This window comes from Numenius arquata, chromosome 7 (assembly GCF_964106895.1).
Source record: "Numenius arquata chromosome 7, bNumArq3.hap1.1, whole genome shotgun sequence".
Taxonomy (NCBI): domain Eukaryota; kingdom Metazoa; phylum Chordata; class Aves; order Charadriiformes; family Scolopacidae; genus Numenius; species Numenius arquata.
In genome coordinates, this window is record NC_133582.1 from 45,659,776 (window position 1) to 45,683,256 (window position 23,481).

Here is a 23,481-nt window from a genome sequence, read left to right on the forward strand (position 1 = left end):
TAAATGGGAATCTTTAAATGTGATTGTTTATTAGTTGACTTGTCTCTGCTTTTGTTGTTAGTGTTTGAGATTTTAGGCCGACAACATTTCTGCAGAGACTAAATCAGGCACTATTAAGGGTTTTTTTTGTGATTCTAAGGCAAAGCATTTTGAAAGTACAAAGCAACAGCTATTTTGCTGGTCGACAGTCTAGAGCCCAAAGGCACATGATTATGCCTTCAGAAAGGCAACAGCCGCAGCACGTGACGGTCATTTACTATAACCCCCGTCTCCTCGTCAGTCCCTTTGCTTGGGGACAAAGAACAATTTCAGAACCAGAGTATCTCAGCTCACCGTGCTTGCTACGAGATGTACAGCATGGCTCCTGCAGCCTCTCTGAACAACAGATGCCAGTCACCTCCGGACAACCTCCAGCAACTATTTTTTCAGCAACCTGCTACACTTCCATTACGTCCTCAAAGTAAAAAGACAGGAGAAGCCAAACCACAGCAGATCAATCAAACTTTCCTTATGTTCAGTCAATCACTCCTTCAGAGAAGCCCACCAGGCACTTCAGAAAAGAATAACTATTCCAAGGCTAAGGAACCAAATGAAGACGACTCCGAAGCAAAGAAAACATAACTCTTTCACACTGCAGTCAGCACAAAGGCATTTCCAACCGCTCTGCCACTCCATCGCTCTCCATCTTATAACCCTCTCCAGAGGGAATCAGGGTAGAACCCATCGCATGAGATTCAGCTCTCAAGAACACAAACCACAGGATGAATAAGGCGCTGGAGCCAAAAGACGAAAAAAACATCGGACTAAGCAATCCAAAACCTTAAGAAAAACACGAGCAAAGCAAACTCTTGGAAATTTAACTCAACAGCTCAGATAATCCTGTATAACATGATTGCTCTTACCTTTGCCATCTGTGCCTGCACACCATTTGCTTTGAGAGATGCTACTGCTTTCTGTGCTGCTGCTGGACTGTCAAAATCTACAAAACCGTAACCTGAAAAATAAACAGATAAATAGACATTTTCATTATTATCCATGTGTATGTGCATAGATAAAGATTTTATTTTTATAAAGAAGGAAACCCTTTCCATTCTCTCACATTGTATCATACATCTTCCAGTAGCACTGCCACCACCATCAGACATCACACTTCTATTTCTTACACTTTTCCTCCTAAGCCTAGTGGGGTTTAAGGAAATGGAATGTCCTGAAGCTCCCAAGTGCAGGAAGGTGTCCAGCAGATGGAAAGAGAAGGCAGCTCTTTGTCTGTCCTAACAGATAGAAAGTCCCTGGCACCAGGAGGGCAGGGGCTCACAGGGGCTCTGATCCCATCTCATCCATAAGAGGAGGCAGCAGTATGGCCCTCCCAGATATACAAAGCTACAGCTTGCAATGGCTGGTTTCATGAGAAAACACCACCCTTTCCCCATCCCTTGAACCCATAGGAGGTTTAAGCTTCAGAAGAGGAGGGCAGCAGGTCTCTGCAGCAGGCTGGGGCCATCTGTGTAGGGGCAGGGAGTACAGTTTTCCAGCAGGTGGGAGCAATTAAGGGAGAAATAGCAACCTGCTCTCTACAAGTGACTGCCAGATAGCTCTAGAAGATGGTAAGATAATAAAGTCAAAGCCTGGTTAAACCACATCCCTTTCATCTCACCGCCTTCTCTGCTGGAACAAGGGCCAGGTCCCTACCAGGAACTGCTTTAGGGTATCATCTGAACAGCAGCTTAGTGAGGTTAGATCTTAGGGATTGGCAAGGGATAACCATCTGCTTTTAAGTGGCTTTCCTACTCCCAGTATTTGCATTAGTTTAGTTTATTAATCAGCCAGTCACTTCCTATCTTCTCTTCTTCCCTCTCCATTTTTTGTTCCTTTAACCAGCAAGACTGGTATGTTCAAGCCATTAAGCCCCTACTGGATATCAACAACTCTGGAAGTATTTTTATTTTCCTAAAGATACAAAGGAGGGCAAAGACTTTTCCCAACTTCTAAGCACTTACCTATCTCTGATCTTCAACAGCATTCAAACATCTTGCTCATAAAGATTTCAACAGAGTTAGGAAGATCTAAAAATCTGCCAAGCACCCATTTAGGCAGCTGCATATATTTCACAATCCATCCAGGGAATCCTCTGAAAACCCTGGCCTATATCTTATTAAGCAATTACAGTGCAGGTAGGCACGTGCTGCTCGGACAAGCTGAGGCCAGGGGCCACCTCTTTGGCATTTCCCTGGGAAGCCATACGGACAAAACTGAACTGTCTGAAAGCTTTAATAATATTAGCACAAGCATATTTATAGCATAGCAGCTCCTTTGCAGACATCTCAATTTACTAGGTCAATACACATCATACAGGAGGCAACCACAGATATGCTTTCCTGCCGTATCCATTCCTATGTCTTTTGCCAGCCTTTCTTCCTGCTCCTGGGAGGCCTTATTGCCTCCCTCTCTGCACCAAATCAAGGTATAAGAGTAATCACCTTGCCCCTCAAGTTATAAACATCTCTATTATTTTGGTATGTATGCATTACTTGATGCAGGGGTTAGTCCAACAACGAAAGAATTTTGTCCACATGGACTTTTTAGTTTTCTTGGCTTAAATCACATTTGCAGTTTTAAGAAAATGAAAAAAATCAGAAAAAAAGAAACAATCAAAATTGTTATAGAAACTGCTGACTAATTAGTTAAAGAGTAGGAAAAGCAATATTTTGATAACAAAGTCAAGATCTGAACTTTTCTGTTCTTTTATTCCCTCACTCTTCTGGGTTATTTTTTTGGTTTTGAGTGAATTTTTTGTTAGAGCATTGCTACAAATAGAGGGAAAGCCTTGAACAAGTATACACTGGGACAGCAGATCTAATAAACACCACCATGAAGAAGTGCACTGGAGTTTGATCAACTTGGGGGAGAGGTGGAGGGTATTTTACCTGCTCAGATTCCCCCATTTGATTTTCGCTTTTTATTGCTACCGAGCGTGCCATTTTTAAATCAGCTTGTTCTACATCTCATTTTGCTTTTGAGTGTTACCCAAGCTCTCTCTTCACTGCACAGTGGCAGTGAAGCTGATGCTGCATTGGCTCTCTTGCAGCAGTTTTTTTTGTTCAGAGTCCTCCCTGGATTTCTCTAATGCCTTTGCCCTTTGGGAGAGCAGCTACTGCAAGGAAGGAGGAGATACAATTAGATGCAACTTCCATCTTGCTAAATGAGAGATCCTGACAAGAAGCCACAGCTGCCAAGTGGGAAACCTGAACTGCGTTGGGAAGTCATGGGATGGCTTGGATCAAACACAGAGCAAATTACTTTTTAGCATAGCAAGGTGCTCTTCTCAAGAGACTAAATTTCATTTTATTTCTCACCATGTTCATGCCCAAAAAACTACGAGATGAAAGTGCAAAAATAAATTTTAATATTGACATTAAAAACAGATAATAGATTTTTATATTTGTCATTAGTGTACAGTGCAGGATTCATGTATGCAGTAGTAAAAGGAAAATGATTTTTAATATGACTTTTTAGACAGCAAAAAGTATTCACAGCTAAGTTAATATTGCTTGTAAACATAAACTGGAACATGTAAGAATATTCCAGTGTTGTATTATAGAGATCAGGTATATCTAACATAGTGAATTATTGAAGACTCACATCAGTCCATAATAGTTAAAGCCATTAATATCTCCTAAACATTTATTCAGTCGGCACCAGTGGCTATATAACCAGTGAGAGTCTTGAGACCAAAAAAATCCTTGCATCTTTAGCTGCCCATTATGCATTCTACTATTACTACTCCCAGCCTCACTGCAGAGCTGCTCTTTTTCCTTGCCTCAAGTTCATTTTCATTCCAAGTATCTTTTTCTGGCTCTCCCCCCTCCCGACACATCTCTCCACCACACACAGAACATCAGGACAAAATCACTCCATGGCTGAAAACCCGTCCAAAGAACATCAATCTGCCGCAAGGGAGGCCAAGTTCCCAGGCTGTTTCAGCATTCAAGTATCCTTACAAGAACCCTGCAATGCTATATAACAGAAAACCAGGCACGCTGCCTTTTTGCACAGTTTACGTTCTTCCATGTAGATGTTTATAGCCTATGTTGGTGACCAACACTAACATATTTCATTTGTTTATAATCTCACTTCATTTTGGGGGTCTGGAGCACGAACAAAGTAGCCCTGCTTTTTTTGTTTGGGTTTTGGGGGTGGGGGTGTGGTTATTTGGTTTGGTTTATATACTTTCCAGGGTAGACCAAGTTTAGTCCCCACAGAAGCTAAAGAGGGGTCTTCGGACATCCCCTCCAGCTCTCCCTGTAGCGTAAATAAATCCCCAAATTCCCTGTGCTGAGTCCTTCCCTCCTTCCCAGGCTGTGGCCAGAGCCGGCTGAGGCTGGCAGAGCCAGACTGCTGGGGCTGCCCTTGGCAGGTACGGCACAGGTGGCTTTGGCTGCCCAGGCACCCATCCCTGCTCAGATAACTATTCCCTGGCTCCTCCTGGGAAAAGGCAGCTGGCTGGATGGAAGCATCCCCCGGGAGGGACTCAGACCAGGGTCTGCCAATAGGATGCTGCTGCTCTAAGAAAGTGTCTACGTTTCTTTTTCCTCTGTTAAAAACAAGTGCAAGACCCACCAGCCCCACCCTCTGCTAGGCTCAAATTCCACAGCTTTTTTTTTTTCCCCCCTCCTTATTTTTTGTGTGTGGACTGCCTCATAAACATTCTGGTCAATGGATTATTTGTATTCCCCTCCCCCATTTTTTTTGTGCAGAAAATCATGAAAAATGTACTCGGACTCTAAACCAGGACATTCAGACTCTGCTCACAAGAATCCATCACCACCACAGGAAACCAAAACCAGAACTATTTCCCCTTTTTTCACGAAGCATCCTGCCCTTTTCCTTTAAGTGCTCCAAATGCAACAGGGAAAGCTGCGTTATCCCCTGCTGCTTCAAGAGACGGGAATTGAATTTATCAATAACATGAGCCCCTCAGCTCAAGTGTGCTTACACTGAGGGTGACTTCGGCACTCCAGTGCTACAAGTGTTGCAGGATGCCGAGTTTTTCTTGTAGAATGACATATCACTCATTTGTACACACAAACACACACACAAAAAAACCCAAGACAAGACTATCTAGATTAATTGTTAAACCTTTCCTCTAAGAAATAAGATGCCTGTAATTTTGTTTTGGCCTGACGCCATTAGAGCTAAATAATTAAATTTAAGGAATAAAACCAGCGTTTCTGTACCTGTGGGGAAAAGAAAACAGCTAAGCATCAGCAAGCACAAGTTTATAGCTAGCTGCAATAAGTGCTACCCAAACACACTGGCAGATACTAAACATCTCCGTCTCCTATAACCTAAACGGCTGGGGGCCTCCCAGTCTCAGTTTCTCAGTTCCATAATTAAGCTTGGCAGCAGGTTCAAATGAATTAAAACTGAATGTCACTATTTCCTCAACAAATCCCTCATCCTTGTTTTTTCTTACTTGTCAGGAGAAGACCAGCAGAACAGCAATTAGTGGTAAGCAGTGCAGTGAAAAAGAACCAAGTATACACTAATTAGGTCACTCGCCAAACACATTCATTTCATTGGCAGATTTAATCAATGTTTTCCTGAAATGTCTTAAATCTCCTATGCTAATTTAAAGTTTTGTTATTGTTGTTACTTTAAACACAGATGGGATGCCTGGAGATTTTCAATTGCTTTCCACAAATCCATTTCAAAATAACAACCCCTCATATAGTATATCATCAAAATTTAGGCACAGGTTTTAGGAAATGGCCTCTAATTTTATGCCAACATTTTTGTGCCTGCAAATACCTATGGGTACAATTTTGTGGATTTAAGTAATTGCAGGTGTGTAGAGCTCTTAGACATCAAACTCCGAATTGCCCTGACTGATCGGGTACTTAAGGGTAATGCCAAATAATTTAAGGGACTGCCTGCCACTTGTGGTTCCCACAATTATCGCCAAGCGCCGGAGCAGTGGCACACAGCAAAGATCTGCTCACACCGGCACACCTGGGCTTCACAGTCCTCCTCCGGAGAGCTCCACTCCCGCAGTGACAGGAGCGAGGGCCTGGCTGCCTTTTTGGAGAATTGAGGCAGCTCCTCTGCCGCTGCTGAAAGCAGCATTTGTTACTGGAAGTGAATGGGAACAGAGGTTTCGGAGTACCCTGGAAGTTCAGTCCCCCAATTAGTACTTCCAGCGAGCACTCCCACAGCACTTTTTTGCATGGAAGACTTTCTCCGTCAGCAGACGTCATTGCTGATGCCATCGGAAAGGGAGCTGTCACAGCCGCTGAACTAATCCGCACTCGCGCCAGCCCGGCTCTGCCCGCTGTCCTGCCATGACCGCGTACCCCCAGGTCCTCACAGCAGCTTCCTCCCTCCTGCTGGTGCTGCCCCCTGGACCGGCTCACCCACAGCCCCACGACCACCAAGTGGTGTGAAAGGGCAACCACGCAGTCTGCCACAGCTCCGCACGCATCCCAGCACTGTCCTGATGACCCAGGTGAAAAGCAAATAAAAACCAAAGAGGAGAAGCGTGCTTTCCCAGAAGTGAGGAGCGGAACACCTTGGCATGCAGCTGAGCTGGAGCTCCGTAAAGGCAGCTGAAGCTGTGCTGAACGAGGGAGGATAAGCTGGGGCTGGTGAACTCTCAGCTTCACAGGGCCAAACACCGCATCTGATCTCTGACCAGGTGCCTCTTTAAATCACTTGAATTCAAGCCAGCTAGTGCTCCGGATTTTGCAACGACACATACACACACAGAAAGGAAATGTGACAGCTGATGCACTCAGTTAGGAGACTGGCATGGAATCTGTATATTAATTCAACTAATGTTCCCATGTAATTAATCTCGTGTTTTGTGGGGTTGTTTTAGAAGTATCTAAATGTACCGACAGAGAGCTCATGCATACTGGGGAGCTCTTCCAGTTCCACTGAAGTCAACAAACCCACTTCATCAAAAGTGTTAATGTTTTGTTTCTGCAAGTTAACAGCTTTCCATTGCTAGAAGAACACATTCAGCCTGACGGAGGGGAGATGCTGACCGATAGCTGTCCCATGCAGCCTTCACTCCTGCACATCTCTCCACGAAGTGACTCCAGCTCTGCCATTCTCCCAACTTAGAGTGTTTGACTTTGGCACAATGACTTTTTTTGGCAACATAAAATTTGTGTTAGTTTTCCACAAAATTACATAATAGTGGAGATTTTTGTTTTTCAAGATCAACCCAAATTTGCTTGTGTGTAATTACAATTTTGTTATACCTAAAACTATTTTTCTAGGTCCGATGTACCAGACCACTTGGAACTCTGCTTACCACTGGGTTACAACATTTTAACGTATGGAAGTTCCCAGTCCTTGTTTCTGGCCATCTAGAATTCAATATATCAGATCTGAAATCGAGAACAGACAAGACTGAATATATGATGCATGTTGGGTCTTCAAGAGGTATAGGCTGTTTGGACAAAAAGAAGGATACAGTTGTCTTAAGACAATGCTTGCTTTATTTCATTAGTGTTTTTGTTAACATTGCTCAGAATTTGGAAATTTAAAATCACTCCCAAAAGGGGCTGTAATGAGGAGAGGAATATCAGCCTAGGGAAGAGGCAGCAGTCAAAACTACTTGTTAAATTGGGAAACCTTGAAATAAAATACATTTATCACAAACTTCTTTTTTTTAACTTTATGATCTCACCTCCAGACCTATCTGTATACATTTGAAGACACCAGCACAAAGTTTTTACATAAACACCAATATATATACACAATTAAGGAAATATAAAATAATCAGTGAGGCATTTCTCCTTCACCCTTAGATGAAAACACTTGGATTTCACCAGAACCTAAGTCAATTTAAGTTGCAAAATTCACTTTTGCCGAGCACTTATTTAGAGTGTCTCTTCAAAGGCAGTATTCATTCTGACAATCAGGTAGCCCACAAAAAAGTGATTATCCAGTAATTTACTATGCAATTTTCAGGTGTTGTTTTATGCTTAGATAAAGAATCAAATTAAAGTCTTATAAGCTTTGGAAAATTAGAGTTAGCAAGCAAAGAGGTTGAAACACCCTTGAACACAAAATTACTGAAACCACCTTTTTCTTCCATTGCTCAAATTGTGCTAAAATATTCTTACAGCTCCAAATGCTCAGAGTAATAGTAAAATAGTCTACATTATTTTTAAACCCCTACTTTATAAAAATGTTTTCAGTGGCTAGAAAGCGGTGAATCATCACCTTTTAATTAAAACAGCTAATATATAGTTAGAAAAATAATTGGAAATGGAGTCTTAAATGCAAGAAAGAAAAGATAGTCCCTTCATTTCAGATCACTCCCCAGAGACACACCTACATTGTTAAGTATGCATATACAGCTGAGGGTTTTTGTTTGCTTTAGCTTGATATGGAAATACGGCACAAAACTGTCACTTTGATTATGTTTCTGCAGTGATTTCTTTTACTTCTTGCAATCTTTCAATCTCCTTTATAAAACAGAACCTGGGGAAAACAGCACCATAGGTAACTAACAAACAATTTTTAGACATCTGTTTGCAAACACATTCTTAATTTGAACATTCAATTACTTTGATTTAAACACAATGTATATGAATGCAGGCTATTATTAGTTGCACAACTAATTAACGATAATTATTTACATGCAAAACTGAAGTATGGAACTCATGAGAATCTTCTCTTATATTTTAAAATGTTACTGAATTGAAACATTTTTGCAGTCTCCAATAAGTAAAAGTAACAGTACAATGAAACCTATAAAATTTTGGTATGTGCAAAAGAAGTGCTGGTTTAATAAATAACTAACTATATGTATACGTATGTGTATTCTTCTGGGAAGTAATCCTTCCGAAAACACACTCTCTGAAAGAACAGAAGCAGACCTCAAAACTGACAAAAGGTCTTTGTGAAATGTGGTTGCAATAACAATGGCAAGGGGGAGCAGGGTGAACCGTACAAATTTGGCATATATACCCATTGAGAAAACGATAGCACATTTAACTACCCTCCCTCATCATTTACACTGCATTCTTGGCAATTCAGAACCATGAAGACTGGCAACCTGGAGAAAATTCCGGAAGGAGCACAAATATAGCCACAAAAATCCAGATTTTGCAAATGGCAGAACCCTATTTGATTATCCCTAACAATACACCAAACATTTGGGGCCTTAAAAATGAACCTATATGTGAGTAAATACCTGTGGGCAACTAAACTGCAGCACGTGACCAGCATAAACACTGAGCCTTAAGACTTTGTGAGGACTTGTCAAAGAACAAAAATGCTGGTGAAAATAAACCGAGAGGGAAGTTGAGAAATATTTCCTGATATTCTGCAAACAGCGTGAACTTGGATTAATCATACAAAGCCAACGATGGAAAACTCATTGCTCGAGTTACTAAATATAGACTGAATAAAGAAGAGAACATATTGTAAATCTTGCAGTGGCAGAAGGACAAGAGATAAACACAATTTTCCATCTTTAACTTTTTAAGTTACTCTCTGTGCAAGTCCCATTGATTCACTGTCAAAATCCAAAATGAAGATTAACTCTATTTTTAAATACAGGGATAGTTCATGTCTACAATTTCCATACAAACCAACATATGATTTCATAGTACAATTATTTAGTACCATAATACTTTTTATCGGTGTATTAGTTATATAATGTAATCACTAAGATTATCTTTACAAGACTTGTTTAGCATAAGACATTCATTGTGGCTCTGCAGCTGAGCTAAATTTCACACTTGAAGCAGTGATTGAAGAAAGCAGAATGTTCTCCCAAAAAACAAGTACTCCAAGAGCAGTGCTTGGTTACATATTTACATAGAAGGGAGGGAAGGAAACAATAGCAGTTTCTTCCCTTGACTGAAGAAATACAGGGTGACTCACAAGTGATAATATTTTGCAATACCCAGAAAAAAATAGCCAGAACTTGCAGCTTCAGATTAAGATCTCCTACTCTCAGATACAGAGTTATGGTATCAATTAATACCTTCAATGAAAAAAGAGAAAGGGACCTCACACCCAAAATTGCAAAGGGTTCGCTTTTTAAACAATTATTTTTCATATTCACTTCCCTCTCTGATTACAGCAATGTCCAGATGCTGAAGTTCCAAAATACTACAAGAAAGACTATTTTCTTGGTATTTCCAGCCGGCAGGAAACACTGACACTCTCATGAGAAAGTCTGCTCTTCTGAGGTTTCATGCTCAGTTATGCAGACTCCAGAGCTTTACTTAGCCTGGATAATGTTTGGGTAAGATATGAAACCAAATCTCTTGAGATTTGTCCATCACTTATTTTAGAACTGAGCGACTTGAGTAAAAAACCTGGTGTACAGAAACAGTTTAGAAAAAACATCATTCAGCCATTATCTCCAAAAACTCCCAGAGAGTTAGTAGACAAGCAATTTTCTCTTCTAAATACTGGACCTTAGTTTACCAGAAGCCAAGTAAGTTATCCACCAGCTGCTCACCAAAAGAACATATAACCTAAGACGAGACCAACTCCAGTGCTCCCGTGAACTAGTTAGAAACCAATGTTAATATTGTCATGCTAAGCAACTTTCAGGCATGGTATTTGGCATGGCATTCCAGCAGGCATTTAGGGACAGACATGGAAAAAACAGAGTATCAATGGGAGCTCTGCTTTCAGCATAAGGTACATATGGAGGACAGCAATGAAATACTGAGGGGGAAAATAAATAAATAAATAAATGAAGTCCTTCATCAGTCAACTCTTCCAGCATTAAACAATGATACTATTCTAGGAGGCAAAGGATGATGTTCTGTATCACCCAGTGCTCTTTGTCAGAAATGAAATATTCCATTCTCTTCTTCCCAACACTGGATTGCTCAGCAATCATAACATTAAGTAACTGCAAATACTCGCGAGTAGGAAGAAACAATCTGACAAGAGAAGATGCACTTGGTGATCACACTGTGATTACTGTACTTTATTAAAAATAATTTTCATTTCAGTATGTTTTGACAAGAAAATAGAAAGCATCTTGTGCAGGCTTCAGGAAATATTAAAATAACCCAAGGTGATGAACATGTTATTATCCAGCCTGTTCCAGAGGGAGGATGCTCAAGTACTGAAATGGTTTTCATTTCAAATACGCATTCATTTTCAAGACACCACACTTGAAAAATTGGACTGTACATTTGTCATACAGTAAGCAGTGATAAAGAGCACAGCAATTTATGTTCTTTATGCAAACCACTTGTAATTCAGAAAACAACTATAGTTTCTAAAAGGCATCAGCGATAGCACTTTCCCAAGAAGTGAAATGTTTTTTTTTCATGTCAGTTGGCCAATTTTGGCATGTCAACCTTTGCTATGATAAACATTTTGGATAACATGCAAAGAGCTCCTATTCCAACCCATCAACACTCATGATGTCTTGGAGCTTTGGGCAGAGATGAGCAACACTGTCTGAATATTTCATGATTCTGATACTAAGAAAAGGATCCTGATACCACCATCACCATAATGCTAAAATACCAATGACCTTTTGAGCAAGCAGGTAGTATGCTTTCAAAAAATGGCTGGTGGTCACAACCAATACTAGACCTGAACTATGGAGCAGAAGCACAGCAGGGTTGGGCAGCACGGAGCAGGATAAGCCACAACACAGGTCAGAACAAAACCCATGTTAAAGATACTATGTAGATCCAGTGTCTAATGATTTTACTCTTACACAGTATTTCAGACAATCAGGATTAAAGTAACCCTATAACGTTATAGCTATATTGCCCAACACTGTTCTTTTTCTTTTGTGGGTAATAACCAGTTGCACCCTCTGAGTGTCTCCTCATATAACTACCACATTTATCTGTAACCTGAAGTTCAAAAATGCTATTATTATGGTACCCCAGAAGTGGCTATTATTTTTCCAGGCTGAGAAAGAAAAAAAAAAAAAAGAAAAAAAGAATGGAGAAGAAATCACAACAGAAAATCTATTTTACAGAATCACAGAATCACAGAGGTTGGAAGGGACCTTTTAAGATCATCTAGTCCAACCAATGAAAAAAAAAAAAAAAAAAACCACAACACAAAAAAACCAAAAACAAAACCACCACACACGCAACCCACACACACACCACCACACCACCCAACACTAATCCATATTCCCAAGCACTATGTCAACTCCTCTCTTGAATACCTCCAGGGATGGTGCCTCAACCACCTCCCTGGGCAGCCCATTCCAATGCCTGACAACCCTTTCAGTAAAGAAATATTTCCTAATATCTAACCTGAACTTCCCCTGGCGTAACTTGAGGCCATTGCCTCTTGTCCTATCATCTGTAACTTGGGAGAAGAGACCGACCCCCGCCTCTCTACAGCCTCCTTTCAGGTACTTGTAGAGAGCAATAAGGTCTCCCCTCAGCCTCCTCTTCCCCAGGCTGAACAGCCCCAGCTCCCTCAGCCTCTCTTCGTAAGACTTGTGCTCCAGACCCCTCACCAGCTTCGTTGCCCTTCTGATTTTCAAGATCTCCAATCCATTTTTCAGATTCAAGATAGTTCTACAATCTAGGTAAGTGGAAGATGCAGATAAAGTGGTTGAAATGATGGCTTTTAATCTAATCTGGATTTCTGAACCTGTAGAAGTTTTCCTACCATTACAAATCACATACCTCAAATATATGAAATAGAATTGAGTGAATAATATAATGTTTTAATCTTAAGCGAACACCTTTCTTCCTTTCTTTCTTCCTTCCTTTCTTTCTGTAATTTAAGGTAGATATTTAGTGTTATGACTGTCAGCTCGCATTTAAAATCACCTGCTGGTACAATACATGGCAATCATGCACCACAAAGGTATGATGAAGGCTGCTAACTGGAGGCTGCACTGAAGCCGCCTGAATGCTGACTGTGAGGCATCAGGAGGTCAAAACATCAGAAGGACAATTCCCTGTGCACAAATGCCAACATGTAGGAAGCTTCTTGCACACTGAAATTCATGTCCACAACAAGCCTTCACACAGCTTGTAGAGAGGGAAGGCACAAATATAGGACTGGAATAGGCATCCTGGGTCTTTCCGGAAAGCAGATGACTATAACCCTACACTAGATGACCACATGGGGTCACACCAGCGACTCACATAATTTCTCTAATTTTACCCTTTACCTACTGGAAGGATCTCACCTGATACATCCTTGCACTATATTTGTTGCCTTCACACCTGTGCCAGTTTTTGGCTTGGACACTTACAAGATCATCTAAGACTTCTGTCACCCTTTTCCTTTATTCACCATAGATAAGCTTCCAACTTCCCATGCAGGGTTTTTCCTATTACTTCCTAAGTAGATGATTTCACTATTGGATTTGTTCCTCGTTTCTCACAATCCAGTCTTCAGGATCATCTAATTACCTTTCTGTGTAATTGCCTAATGCTTCCAACTTTGTGTAACAAGTAGGTATCAAGGGAATTTCTGTAGCAATATCATTAAAGATGAGATGGGAAATCTAATATATGTCTTAGAAAGAGAGAGGCAGGTAGGTGTTGCCAATCATGCTGACTGACGTGTCCAAGCCTGCATCCAGACCATAATACCACCAGCAAGGAGCTATATCAGTAGTGACTATCCTCAGTAGCTATTCCAAAATGTTCAGGCACCTTCTGAACATAGAAACATTTTGTTTAGGGTCTCTGGAGATCCTTAAAGGTTTAACTAAAGAGCAAACTCATTGACATACATTGCCAGGGAAAGGCTAAATATACAATGGATAACAACTTTCACCCCATAAAGCCAGTTAAGAGAAAGGTATGCATTGCAATGCTTAATAATAGAAGATAAATGGGAGGGAGGGGGAATTTATGTGCAAAAATATTCTTTTCAAAATGAAAGTGAGGACAATTCAGATCGAATAATATTATCTTATTTACAAGGTATATTTTATTTTTAAAAATACCAGAATTTTTATGAAATTATGCAGCAAATGACTGAGAGATGCCCAAGTCTGTAGTAGGATCTGAGCCTGTTTGCAGAGTAGTTCTATGTCAGCTTAGTACATCAAATAAACCAAAAGGAAAGAGAAAGCAGGGAGGAGTTTTGCCAGGACACACAAACCCAGCAAACATATTTTGTCTAGGAAGCCAAAATGCTTATAAAGAGAAAAAGACATTTTAAATTCCCAGAAGCATCCTCATACACCGTATCAAAGAAATAAAGGACCAGCAACCTAAAATTATTTTTTAGTCTTTCAAGAAACAGTGCTGAATCTCACAACCTTGTGTGCATAGGTTCTTGGTCAGTCACTTGGCCTAGGTTCGCCACCACAGGCCAGACCGCTGATAGTCAAAGGGACTGCAGTGCATCTCTTACCCAGACGCCAACTACATGTTGGTGTTGTCAATGCGGAGATGTGTAAATGTTTTGAGACTGAATGTCTGCTTCCCGTCAACAGCACGAATTAGCCAGACGACTATCCTGCATGCATGGTTGTGCTTTCTGAGAGTATAAATATTGTAGTACAAAATTTGCAGGCTGCTTGTTTTATCCCTGGCCTGCTGCTCTCAAACCTGTTTTTGTGACCAAATGCAAAGGAAAGCAACTTCCCATACCCCCAGCAGACCCTGGAAGCAGTGAGGCATGTGGGGTGGAAGAGGAGGTACTAGTTGGCTGAAAAAATTAAGGGAAACACGCAGAGTTGATCAGGCCCACAACCAAAAAGGTGTCTGCAGAAGGCAACCCATCTCATTTCCATTACGCAGAGGCAGCAGCCTTGGCATCAGCTCACTACTATACCGTTACACCTTCCTGGTCACTATTTTGTATTTCCTGGGCAGACCTGGGACTGTTTCTTCCAGAGCTTCCATCAGGTGACACAGGCAGGTGGTACATGAATCAGGAGATGACATATTCATGTATTTCTGGATATAAAGCCACCAGATCATGACGTACTGGATGTCTCTACTACAGAGAGATGTTATTGTGTTATGTGACCCTGACAGCAAGTATTTTTCACTGCTGAAGGGTGGGCATGAACAGCACATGGACCTGCTCACTTTTCCTGGCTGGGAAAGGGAAAAACACTCCTTGTGTTCTTACCACTCAGGGTGGCAGTTGTCTAATTCAAGGAATCATTCCCCAGAGATGCAGATTCCCTCACACACTCAGCTTGGAACCTTTGAAGGAAATGGGGATTGCCACTCTCATATCTAGTCAAAGGGCACAACAGCCTCACGCTCCCTGGTGCGCTCTCCTGCACTGGAAGACAATAAGAGGTTCCAGCAATAGACACAGAAGACATTTGAAAAGAGGAAACTTTCTAGCCTTCTAGAAATCATACCATCCTGTTCTCTCATTTTATTGTGGTTTTTTAATCTTTTTTTCTCCCTGGATGGCTGGGACAAACACTGATAAAGAAGTAGCCTTTCTTTGCCTTTATCTAGAAACAAGCAGATGGGTCAGATGAAGGACCTCTATGACATGATGGGAGAAAGGCTACAGAACTAGGCAGCTCTTCCTTCCCCTAGTCTACGTTGCAACTACATCTAACTTGGCATGCCCGCTTCACCTCCCTATCGGGCGTTTTGCCACTGAGGGAATTTGCATTTATTACATCAAGGCATTTTTGTCCCAGATAATGAAAATGAAAACCCTTCAAGAAAAAATGCCCATCAAATCATGTGATTCCAATGCTAATGCATACATGCGGCACAAGTGCATCACACTTGTTTAACAGGCTAACCGACAGAATCAAGCTTCCCTCAGGAAAGTCAACATTTCAGTGTATGCTAGGAAAATTGAGAAAAAGTCAGCTTCCAACCAAAAAATAAACTCCACATTTAATAGCTTAAAATGAAGCCACTGAAGACTAAACATCTGGGCTTTTTGGATATCATCCCAGATACTGCGTGTAGCACCGAAGCTCTTCATCACTGTATCCTCTTAAGAATTTGAATAAAATCATTCCCCCAATATACGCTGTTCCTCTGCAGAAGATCACAAAAAGTGCCTGCTGCAGTAAGATCCTGGTGCAAGGCCTGGTTTTTACTACATGTGTGGAGAGCATGCAGAACCACGGTACTTTGGTTTTCTTTGGGATCTCCAGGACTTCCCATAATACAAATCACCATTCTGCAGCTGTGGCAACAGCAACAACCCATGCAGACCACAAAACAAGCCAATTAGAGGGGGATTATCAGAAACACTCCAATAAATGAGCAGTACTTCTAGAAGTGCCACTGGAAGTCAATGGGATTTTCTGCTCCTGAATTGCAACAGGCACATCCACAGCGCATCACACCAGCATCCATTAGGGACCTTCCAGGGACCAGCACTGAAGAAGGTAGTATGCCTACATGGCACAGAGCAGTGCATTAACAGTATGGTCCTTCCAGCTTATTTAGGCCTGTTTCTCATCAAGTATAAAAGGACCTAGCAGAGCACCATCACACCACCAGTTTCGGTGCTAGTTTAGAGAGGTCTAGGCAGTATAGCATTGTGCTGTAGATGCTCAGGAGCTTAAGAAAACCCCAGTTTCTCACAACCTGCTTTGAGATCTCCACGGTCCCCATCTGCTACACTTCACAGTCAGTACCAACCAGCCATGCTTGGATGCAACCTGGATTTACTGGGATTGCTGCACAAAATTTTGTAGCTGGTTCTGTGCAGGAGGTCAGATTAGATCAGTGCATACATTTAAACTCTGCGAACTGCTGAGAAAGAGCATATGGAACATGGCCACTGGAAAGAAACTGAACCAGCACAACATTTCATAAGCCAGAGGCACATGGATTATAACTACAGCCAAACTACACAGCACAAGAGAGCCACACAAAAGACAAAAAGCATTGGATAAGGCTGAAGCAGAATTAGCCTTAATAGACAGTGCCTCCCTAGAGCTTTTTGTTCACGGCCAAGCAAAACGGTTCTGCACAGGAAGACAAGAACTGCAGACTGCTGGCATGGCTCTTGAGACACAAACAGTGTAAGAGACTTGTTCCCATAGTGGAACAAAGAGGTGAAGCAGACCCCCTTGAAACAAAGAATTCCTGGCCATTGTACCATCCAAACAAGCACAAATAAAACTGTGTGTTTCATCTAAGTTTTCATTTTATTTTTATATATAAAAATTATTATTTTCTACTTTATTTTATAAAGTCACTTTTTTTTTTTTTTAAATTGACCTTCCTCTACTTCCTCTAGCAAATCACACACAAACATATTCTCCTGTTTTTCATAGCTAGATTAGAATTAGGAAGCTCTGTGGTAGACTGTTCTTTTTGTTTCATTTTTTCCAGCCTGCCTTGTCCATTTTCTTTCAGCCCTGAGATGATCACTCCTATTCTTCACTTTCCAGCTCCTCCTCTCCCTGCTGCTCTAAGGTGACTTAAAAAGAGAAAGACTCATGCATAAACTAGGAAGATGTCTTGATTAATGACTTTTCCACTCCTATAAGTCATTTCAAAGGAATCATTCTACCCAGGGATGACAACAGGGAAGATGTTTCCATAAAATCCTGCATGCTTCCAGCAGATACATAATCATACCAACAGAGGCAAGGAGAGAGTGAAGACCTCATGCTCTGGCAAAGCACTCCTCTTCCTTTTCTGTTTGTTTGCTTTTTCTCCCCACACTTTCTGGTTTTCCCATACTTCCTGCTATGCTTCAAACAGATCTTTCCTTTACTGCATTTTATGTATGTCTGTCTTTTTCTTCCATCTCCTCTTTCCTAGCCTGTTTTTCTAGCCTCTCCAGCCCCCAATTTCCCTTGTCTGCTAATTTCAGCTATTAAGATGGAAACAGTAGCTCTCAAAAAAACCCAACCAACCCAAACAAGCTTCTAAAGTTGAAAAAGGAAAACTACAGAGTCAACTGATGTCTTAGGAGCCTAGTACAGAATAGGAAGGCTTTGAAAAAAGGTGAAAAGTAAGCAGAAAGGTCTGTTTTGAAATGATAGTGCAACAAAGGAACCAATTAGGGAAGAAATAAAGTGAAAACTAACCCAAATCTTTGCTTGGAATTGAAGCTCTCTTCAGATAAAAAAAAGTTAGCATGCCATATCCATTATTTTTCTTGTCCAATATGTTTCTGTACTTACTGATTTTATCCAAAATTGGGAGTAGACTTGCCAAAATATCATGAAAGTCTTGCTACTAATCAGACTTTTAGACAGAGAAAATGCCAGAATTCCTAGATAAATCAGAAAATACTAGGTACTTAAATGGAAAATTTCGTTCATGAAAGAGTCCAGCCCCATATCCCAAGGAAGACTAAACCCATGAAGTGCTGTACTTATCTTTTTAACACTCCAACAGGTTAACCAACTTCGTAAGATTCAGTCTAGCTGCCTCAGGAGGGGCTTTGCTATCAACACACCCCAACACAAAGGGCAGCTTGGTCCTAGCTGAAGGGCCAAGGGCACAGAACAAAGAAACTGAAACCTTATATTTATGGATGCTGCAGTTTAGGGTTGCAGCACATTTCTAAGGTAGTGCGAGAAAGCCAATACTCTGCTGGTGTCACAGCCTTTGGTTGCCTGCTACAACTTGCTTTACAGGCACTTGCTTCTGTCCCACAAATACAGCTAGAAAACACTCAAGGTGGAATTAGGGCCTTGGAAAGTTTTTGAACACACCTAAAATAATTTTTTATCCAAGGAACATGCATTAGAAGATTAGTATTTTGCTTGTCAAAGTATGGTTGCTACAGGAGAAAACTTGTTCACCAGAGCACAGACAAAGATAGCTCAGCCCCCAAACTTCAGTTCTGCCCAGCTTCAGGTAATATTGACAAATTTAGGAGGATGGGAACCCCAGGTTCCTCATGTGTCAGTGGAAATGGAGAGCAGCTCCTCCATCAGACATTTCAGAGCATGACAGCTAGATTCATTTTCTGAACCACCTTCTGAAGGAGCTTCTCTCTGCAAATTACATACATAGTCTAGAGAAACCAGCTTTTAAACTCACAATTTTGTGTTTGTTTCTAAAAGTGGGCAGGGTGAACATTTCCCTCTGCAAGTGTCACTATTCAGCCTTTACCAAACTTACAGTATGGGGCAGGAGCCAGCTCGTGGCATGTGCCAAAGGGAGAAGAAAGGAAGGGAAAAAGGGCCAGACTCTCATGCTGGGATTGTACACAGAGGAAGGGACAGGGCAATGAGGCACTCATGCAAGGCATAGGTGGATAAGGAAAGAAAAAAAAAAAATAAATCAGGGATACTTGCACATTGGATTTTAGTTCTAATAAATAAAAACTAGGGCAATGCACCCATTTTTATCACAAGGCTCCACTAATGAGAACACTGCTAATGAGAACACAACATGGACAAAAGCTTCTCTCAAAGCTTGTTCATTCAGCACCAAACACTTCCCAGTCAAAATCCAGAAAGACTTCCTAATAGGGATTAGCTCATTTTCATTGTGAGCCAGGGGCCTTTGGAACAAAAATACCAAGTGTTTGGTCAGGAAAACTAATTTGGGCCAAATATTGTTCTCATTTGCTCTTGGTCTTTCTTTCCCTCCCCTCTCTGTTCCCTCCCAGTGATGATGAAGGGTACAATTGTCACCACTACTTCTTCCTGTTAGCACATAGGAAAGACCCAGGCAAACAGCTCTTGCTCGATTCCATTCATTGCAGCTGGGTCATGCAGGCAAACCACAGCGAGCCGATACAATGAAAAGCGACTATTAGCTGGAAAGCATTAACTTTTTTGCCTAAAATTCTTCTGCTCCCTCATATCCTTTTAAAGCAATGTGGTATTATGTATATTTTAAGAAGCTGAATGAATTAAAACCAATTAATCCTTTCTTCTTTAGCATTTTTTTCCCTTACAAAGTTGGTGGAGTATACAAGCATGCACATTATTATATGTATGAGTAATAACTTGTAAATAAAAATAGGAGGTCAAATTTTCCGTTGGTGTAGTTTACCATACTGACAACATACCCCCACCTGCCCCGTATGCAGCACCATACTAAATCCTGAAGTGCCCTCTTAAATTTGCATAATACATGTGTACTGTAACTCAAATCCAAGTGTGGATTGAAACAGACATATCAAGGAACAAACAACTCACTCCGTAGATGCAGATGTATTCATTCTCTGATTATGGCTGATGCCCAACAGATTAGCTAGCTACTGGAAACAACTCTGTATCTACCAAGCTGGCTCAATTTAATGAGCATTTCACTCACTCTCAATGAGATTCTCTTTGAAATGAAAATGTAGAAACCAAGTGTTGTAGATTTTGGTGCTCTTTTACTTAACCGAGAGACAGTGGAAGAAAGAATTACAGACTTCAGGTACATCTGCTGAAGTTCATCATTACCATGGGAGATCAAAGCGTTTTCTTTAATCTCTTCTTAACTAAAATAATTTAAGCCCATTTTCATTGTTACTTCCCCAGGCTGTACCCTTTCAAGGACAGTTCCACTGTTTTTAATCTAAAATACAATAACCTGCTTCATACACAACACATAAATTTCCAAATCTCACCGAGCCAGGCAAGGGCAGTAAATTGAGAAAAGGACAATGACAGTAACTTCACATGTGCAGAGCCTGTTTCCTAGCAGGGGATCAATAACAGCCGACTGCATTACAGTCACAGGGAAACCAGCACCAGGTTTGCTGTTTTGCTGCTGGAGGTCACTAGTGCCCTCAGTACCACCGAGCCTGATAGTGTATTTACATGTCACAGGGTAGAAATGTGTACAGATCCCCAAAAGAGCTCCAAACAAGCCAGCCTGAGTACTGGAAGCAATATAACTGCCCGGCCCAGGAAAATTGGTCAGTGCAAGCCTAGGTTAGCACAGCAAGCACCATGCAAATATTTTCACTCCTCACAGCCTTTTTTTCCTTCTTTTGGTTCCACTCGCATCATAACTTTACCAGCTACATCCATCTTGCTAGCAAACACAATAATGCTAAAAATTTCTAAAGCAATTCTACCTCAGCTTCCCCTTTCAGGGAGTTACTCTTTCCTCTTAGAAAGGAAGGACTAGCTTGTCCAGCCCACAGGGCTACAAACCCAAGGGTGAAATGAAAGATTCAGTTCTCAGTGATTGTCCTAGATCACTAAAGAGGAAATGTTACCTTATTTTATCTCTCTGTTTATCAGTTGAGGTTATTCTTTTTATTCCCTTCACTACACCAGTGCTAAACAGTCTGTAGACCTTCCTATAACTTAACCTCTTGCTGCCTCAATTTCTTCTTCTGTAAAATGGGAATAATACATTTATATTTACCTTTTGGTAATCAGACTAACTAATCCAATTAACGAGTTATTGTGCATTTGTAAAGCACTGTAAGCTCCTCAGATGCAAAGCATTACAGTAACAGAAAGTTTTATTGTTTTGTTGTAAAAATAATCAAAATTCAGAGGGGAAGGGAAGATGCCAGCTGGCAGATTGAATATCCAGTCTCACTTATTGGCAGCAGTTTCATTGTAATAAAAGCAAGACCATTGCTGATTATGCAGGCTTGTGCTTCCAGTCTTCAACTGGTTAAGGAGCTGTTGTCAGCTTATTTCACAGAAAGCTCCTTGTGGCTCAAAATACTGTCTGATCAGCTTTTTTCCATGAAGCCAGGATTCCCAAAAGCAGAAGCTCTTAAGCACATGCTTAGACTAAAATCAGCATTTAGGTGCTTTGGTTAATCAGACTCACAATAAAAAAATTCCTCAACATAAGAAAATGAAAAGGGTTTTCCCTCCCAAAAATACAGCTATATTAGAGTATTCATGGCCAAAAATTGTCTTGATTTAACTCATATCTAAAACCCACATTTGCCTAGCATTTATTTCAGCTAAGAATATGCATATATATAAATACATACAAACATACATATACATACTATATATTTCATTTAAATAAATCTCTTAATTCGGGTTTGTGCCTTAATGTTGCAGAAAGATTGTAAGGCTCTACTAGGCTTTCACTCCTATTCATGACATCTGAATTACACAGGGCTAAGGAGTAGACTCCAATTAAAAAGGCCCTTTCTGGCAGTCTAAGAAAAGTCATGCTAACCAGTGACACAGAAAGATGTATGTGTGGCATAGAATGTATCGAAGTAACAGACTCTACACTGGCAATCATGAAGTCTTGTTGAAAGCTGAAAAGTAACAAAATCTCTGAGGATGTACAACAACTTCTCAAAGAGATTTTTGGAACATTTGGACCATGGCTGCATCAGCAAAAACCAAAAAGGGTTATGAAAAGAGTCAACAAACAGAATCTCATCCTGGAGTAATTACTCTTCCTGGAAAAATAGTTAATAATGAGAAGCAGACAGAAAGCCACTGAAAAATTAAAATAAAAATGCAATTTACTTGAAGAGACAAGATGGTTACCACTCACAGGAAGCATCATTAATTAGGACTTCTAAAAGAAGATTTCTCATCTTGTAGGAACTTATTAACAACTCATTGCTCCAATGTAGGTTTCAAAACACATGAAAATGACAATTATATAACGCTACTAACTAAAAGATACTATGATGATGAGATCAAAGATTAATTCTACAATTTTTTATTGGTGAATTCCCATGAATTAGAATGGGAAACTTCAGCACAGTGTTGGGGACTTTGACAATTGAGTAGAGAAAATAACAGGCAAGTCGGACACTGGTAATCACTGCCTACTCAACAGAAGACCAAGTTGACCGGCAGAGCACTATTTCTCCACATCTGTACCCATCGTATGACTTGAAATATATCTATATACTAGACCACCTCCCGAGGCTATCAAAGGAACTAATGTTACAAACAATCTAATTGCTGATTAGTAAAACTATAAATCAAGCTCAGGAAAACCTGACGCTCTCACAGTGTTAGGAAAGGCAATAGCAGAAGGCTGGAGGATCCAACACTCGAGAAATCTAAGCTGAACTGAAGAGCAGGCTTCAGTGTTCTTAGTTCAGATCTCAGGAAGTCACTATTGACACACCACAATTTTGTCTATCTGACAAATGAAAGACAATGCAGCAGCTACAGCTGCAAATAGTTTCCAGGGAGGCTCCTCTGAAAGCCTGGATAAGTGAGGACAGCACAAGAAAGGGAACAAATGAAACCAAACATTAATTTCTAAAAAATATGTCCTCAAAGGAAAAGGCAGGAAAACATAGTGTGTAAATCAAAGGTGATCTAAATTACTCTGATTATTGGTGACAGGTAAAATAGATGACCTATATTAGCACATATAAGAGAAGAGCAGACTGGATTCCAGAGTCCAGAAGATCATGTGCCTACCAGATTTTCACTTTTAAAACAGTTACTGAGAAGCACATCAAGTGGGAAAACAAGCTCATTAACTTAATCAGTTTTTGATAGCATCTGACAACCTCCATCACTGCTCACTTAAACACTAACAGAGGCATCTGAAGGTTGATCAGGAGCAAAACAGACCTTTGTTGTCACAGACATGAGGGGCCATGGCTGGGTTGTTCTTGCAACGGGAGGAGAACAGCATAAACTATTAGTTGTTTTTACTGTCTTGAAAGACAATGCGAAAA

At 40.7% G+C, this 23,481-nt stretch overlaps 1 protein-coding gene across 7 annotated transcripts in view; it reads right to left on the reverse strand.

The window, feature by feature from the left end:
* RBMS3 (RNA binding motif single stranded interacting protein 3) overlaps positions 1-23,481 on the reverse strand; it is a 723,251-nt gene that overhangs the window by 268,928 nt on the left and 430,842 nt on the right. For all 7 annotated transcript variants that reach the window (XM_074151184.1, XM_074151185.1, XM_074151186.1 and 4 more), the window contains one exon: positions 903-994. In XM_074151184.1, the coding sequence (XP_074007285.1) occupies positions 903-994 (92 nt within the window). The remainder of the gene's footprint in view (positions 1-902; positions 995-23,481) is intronic.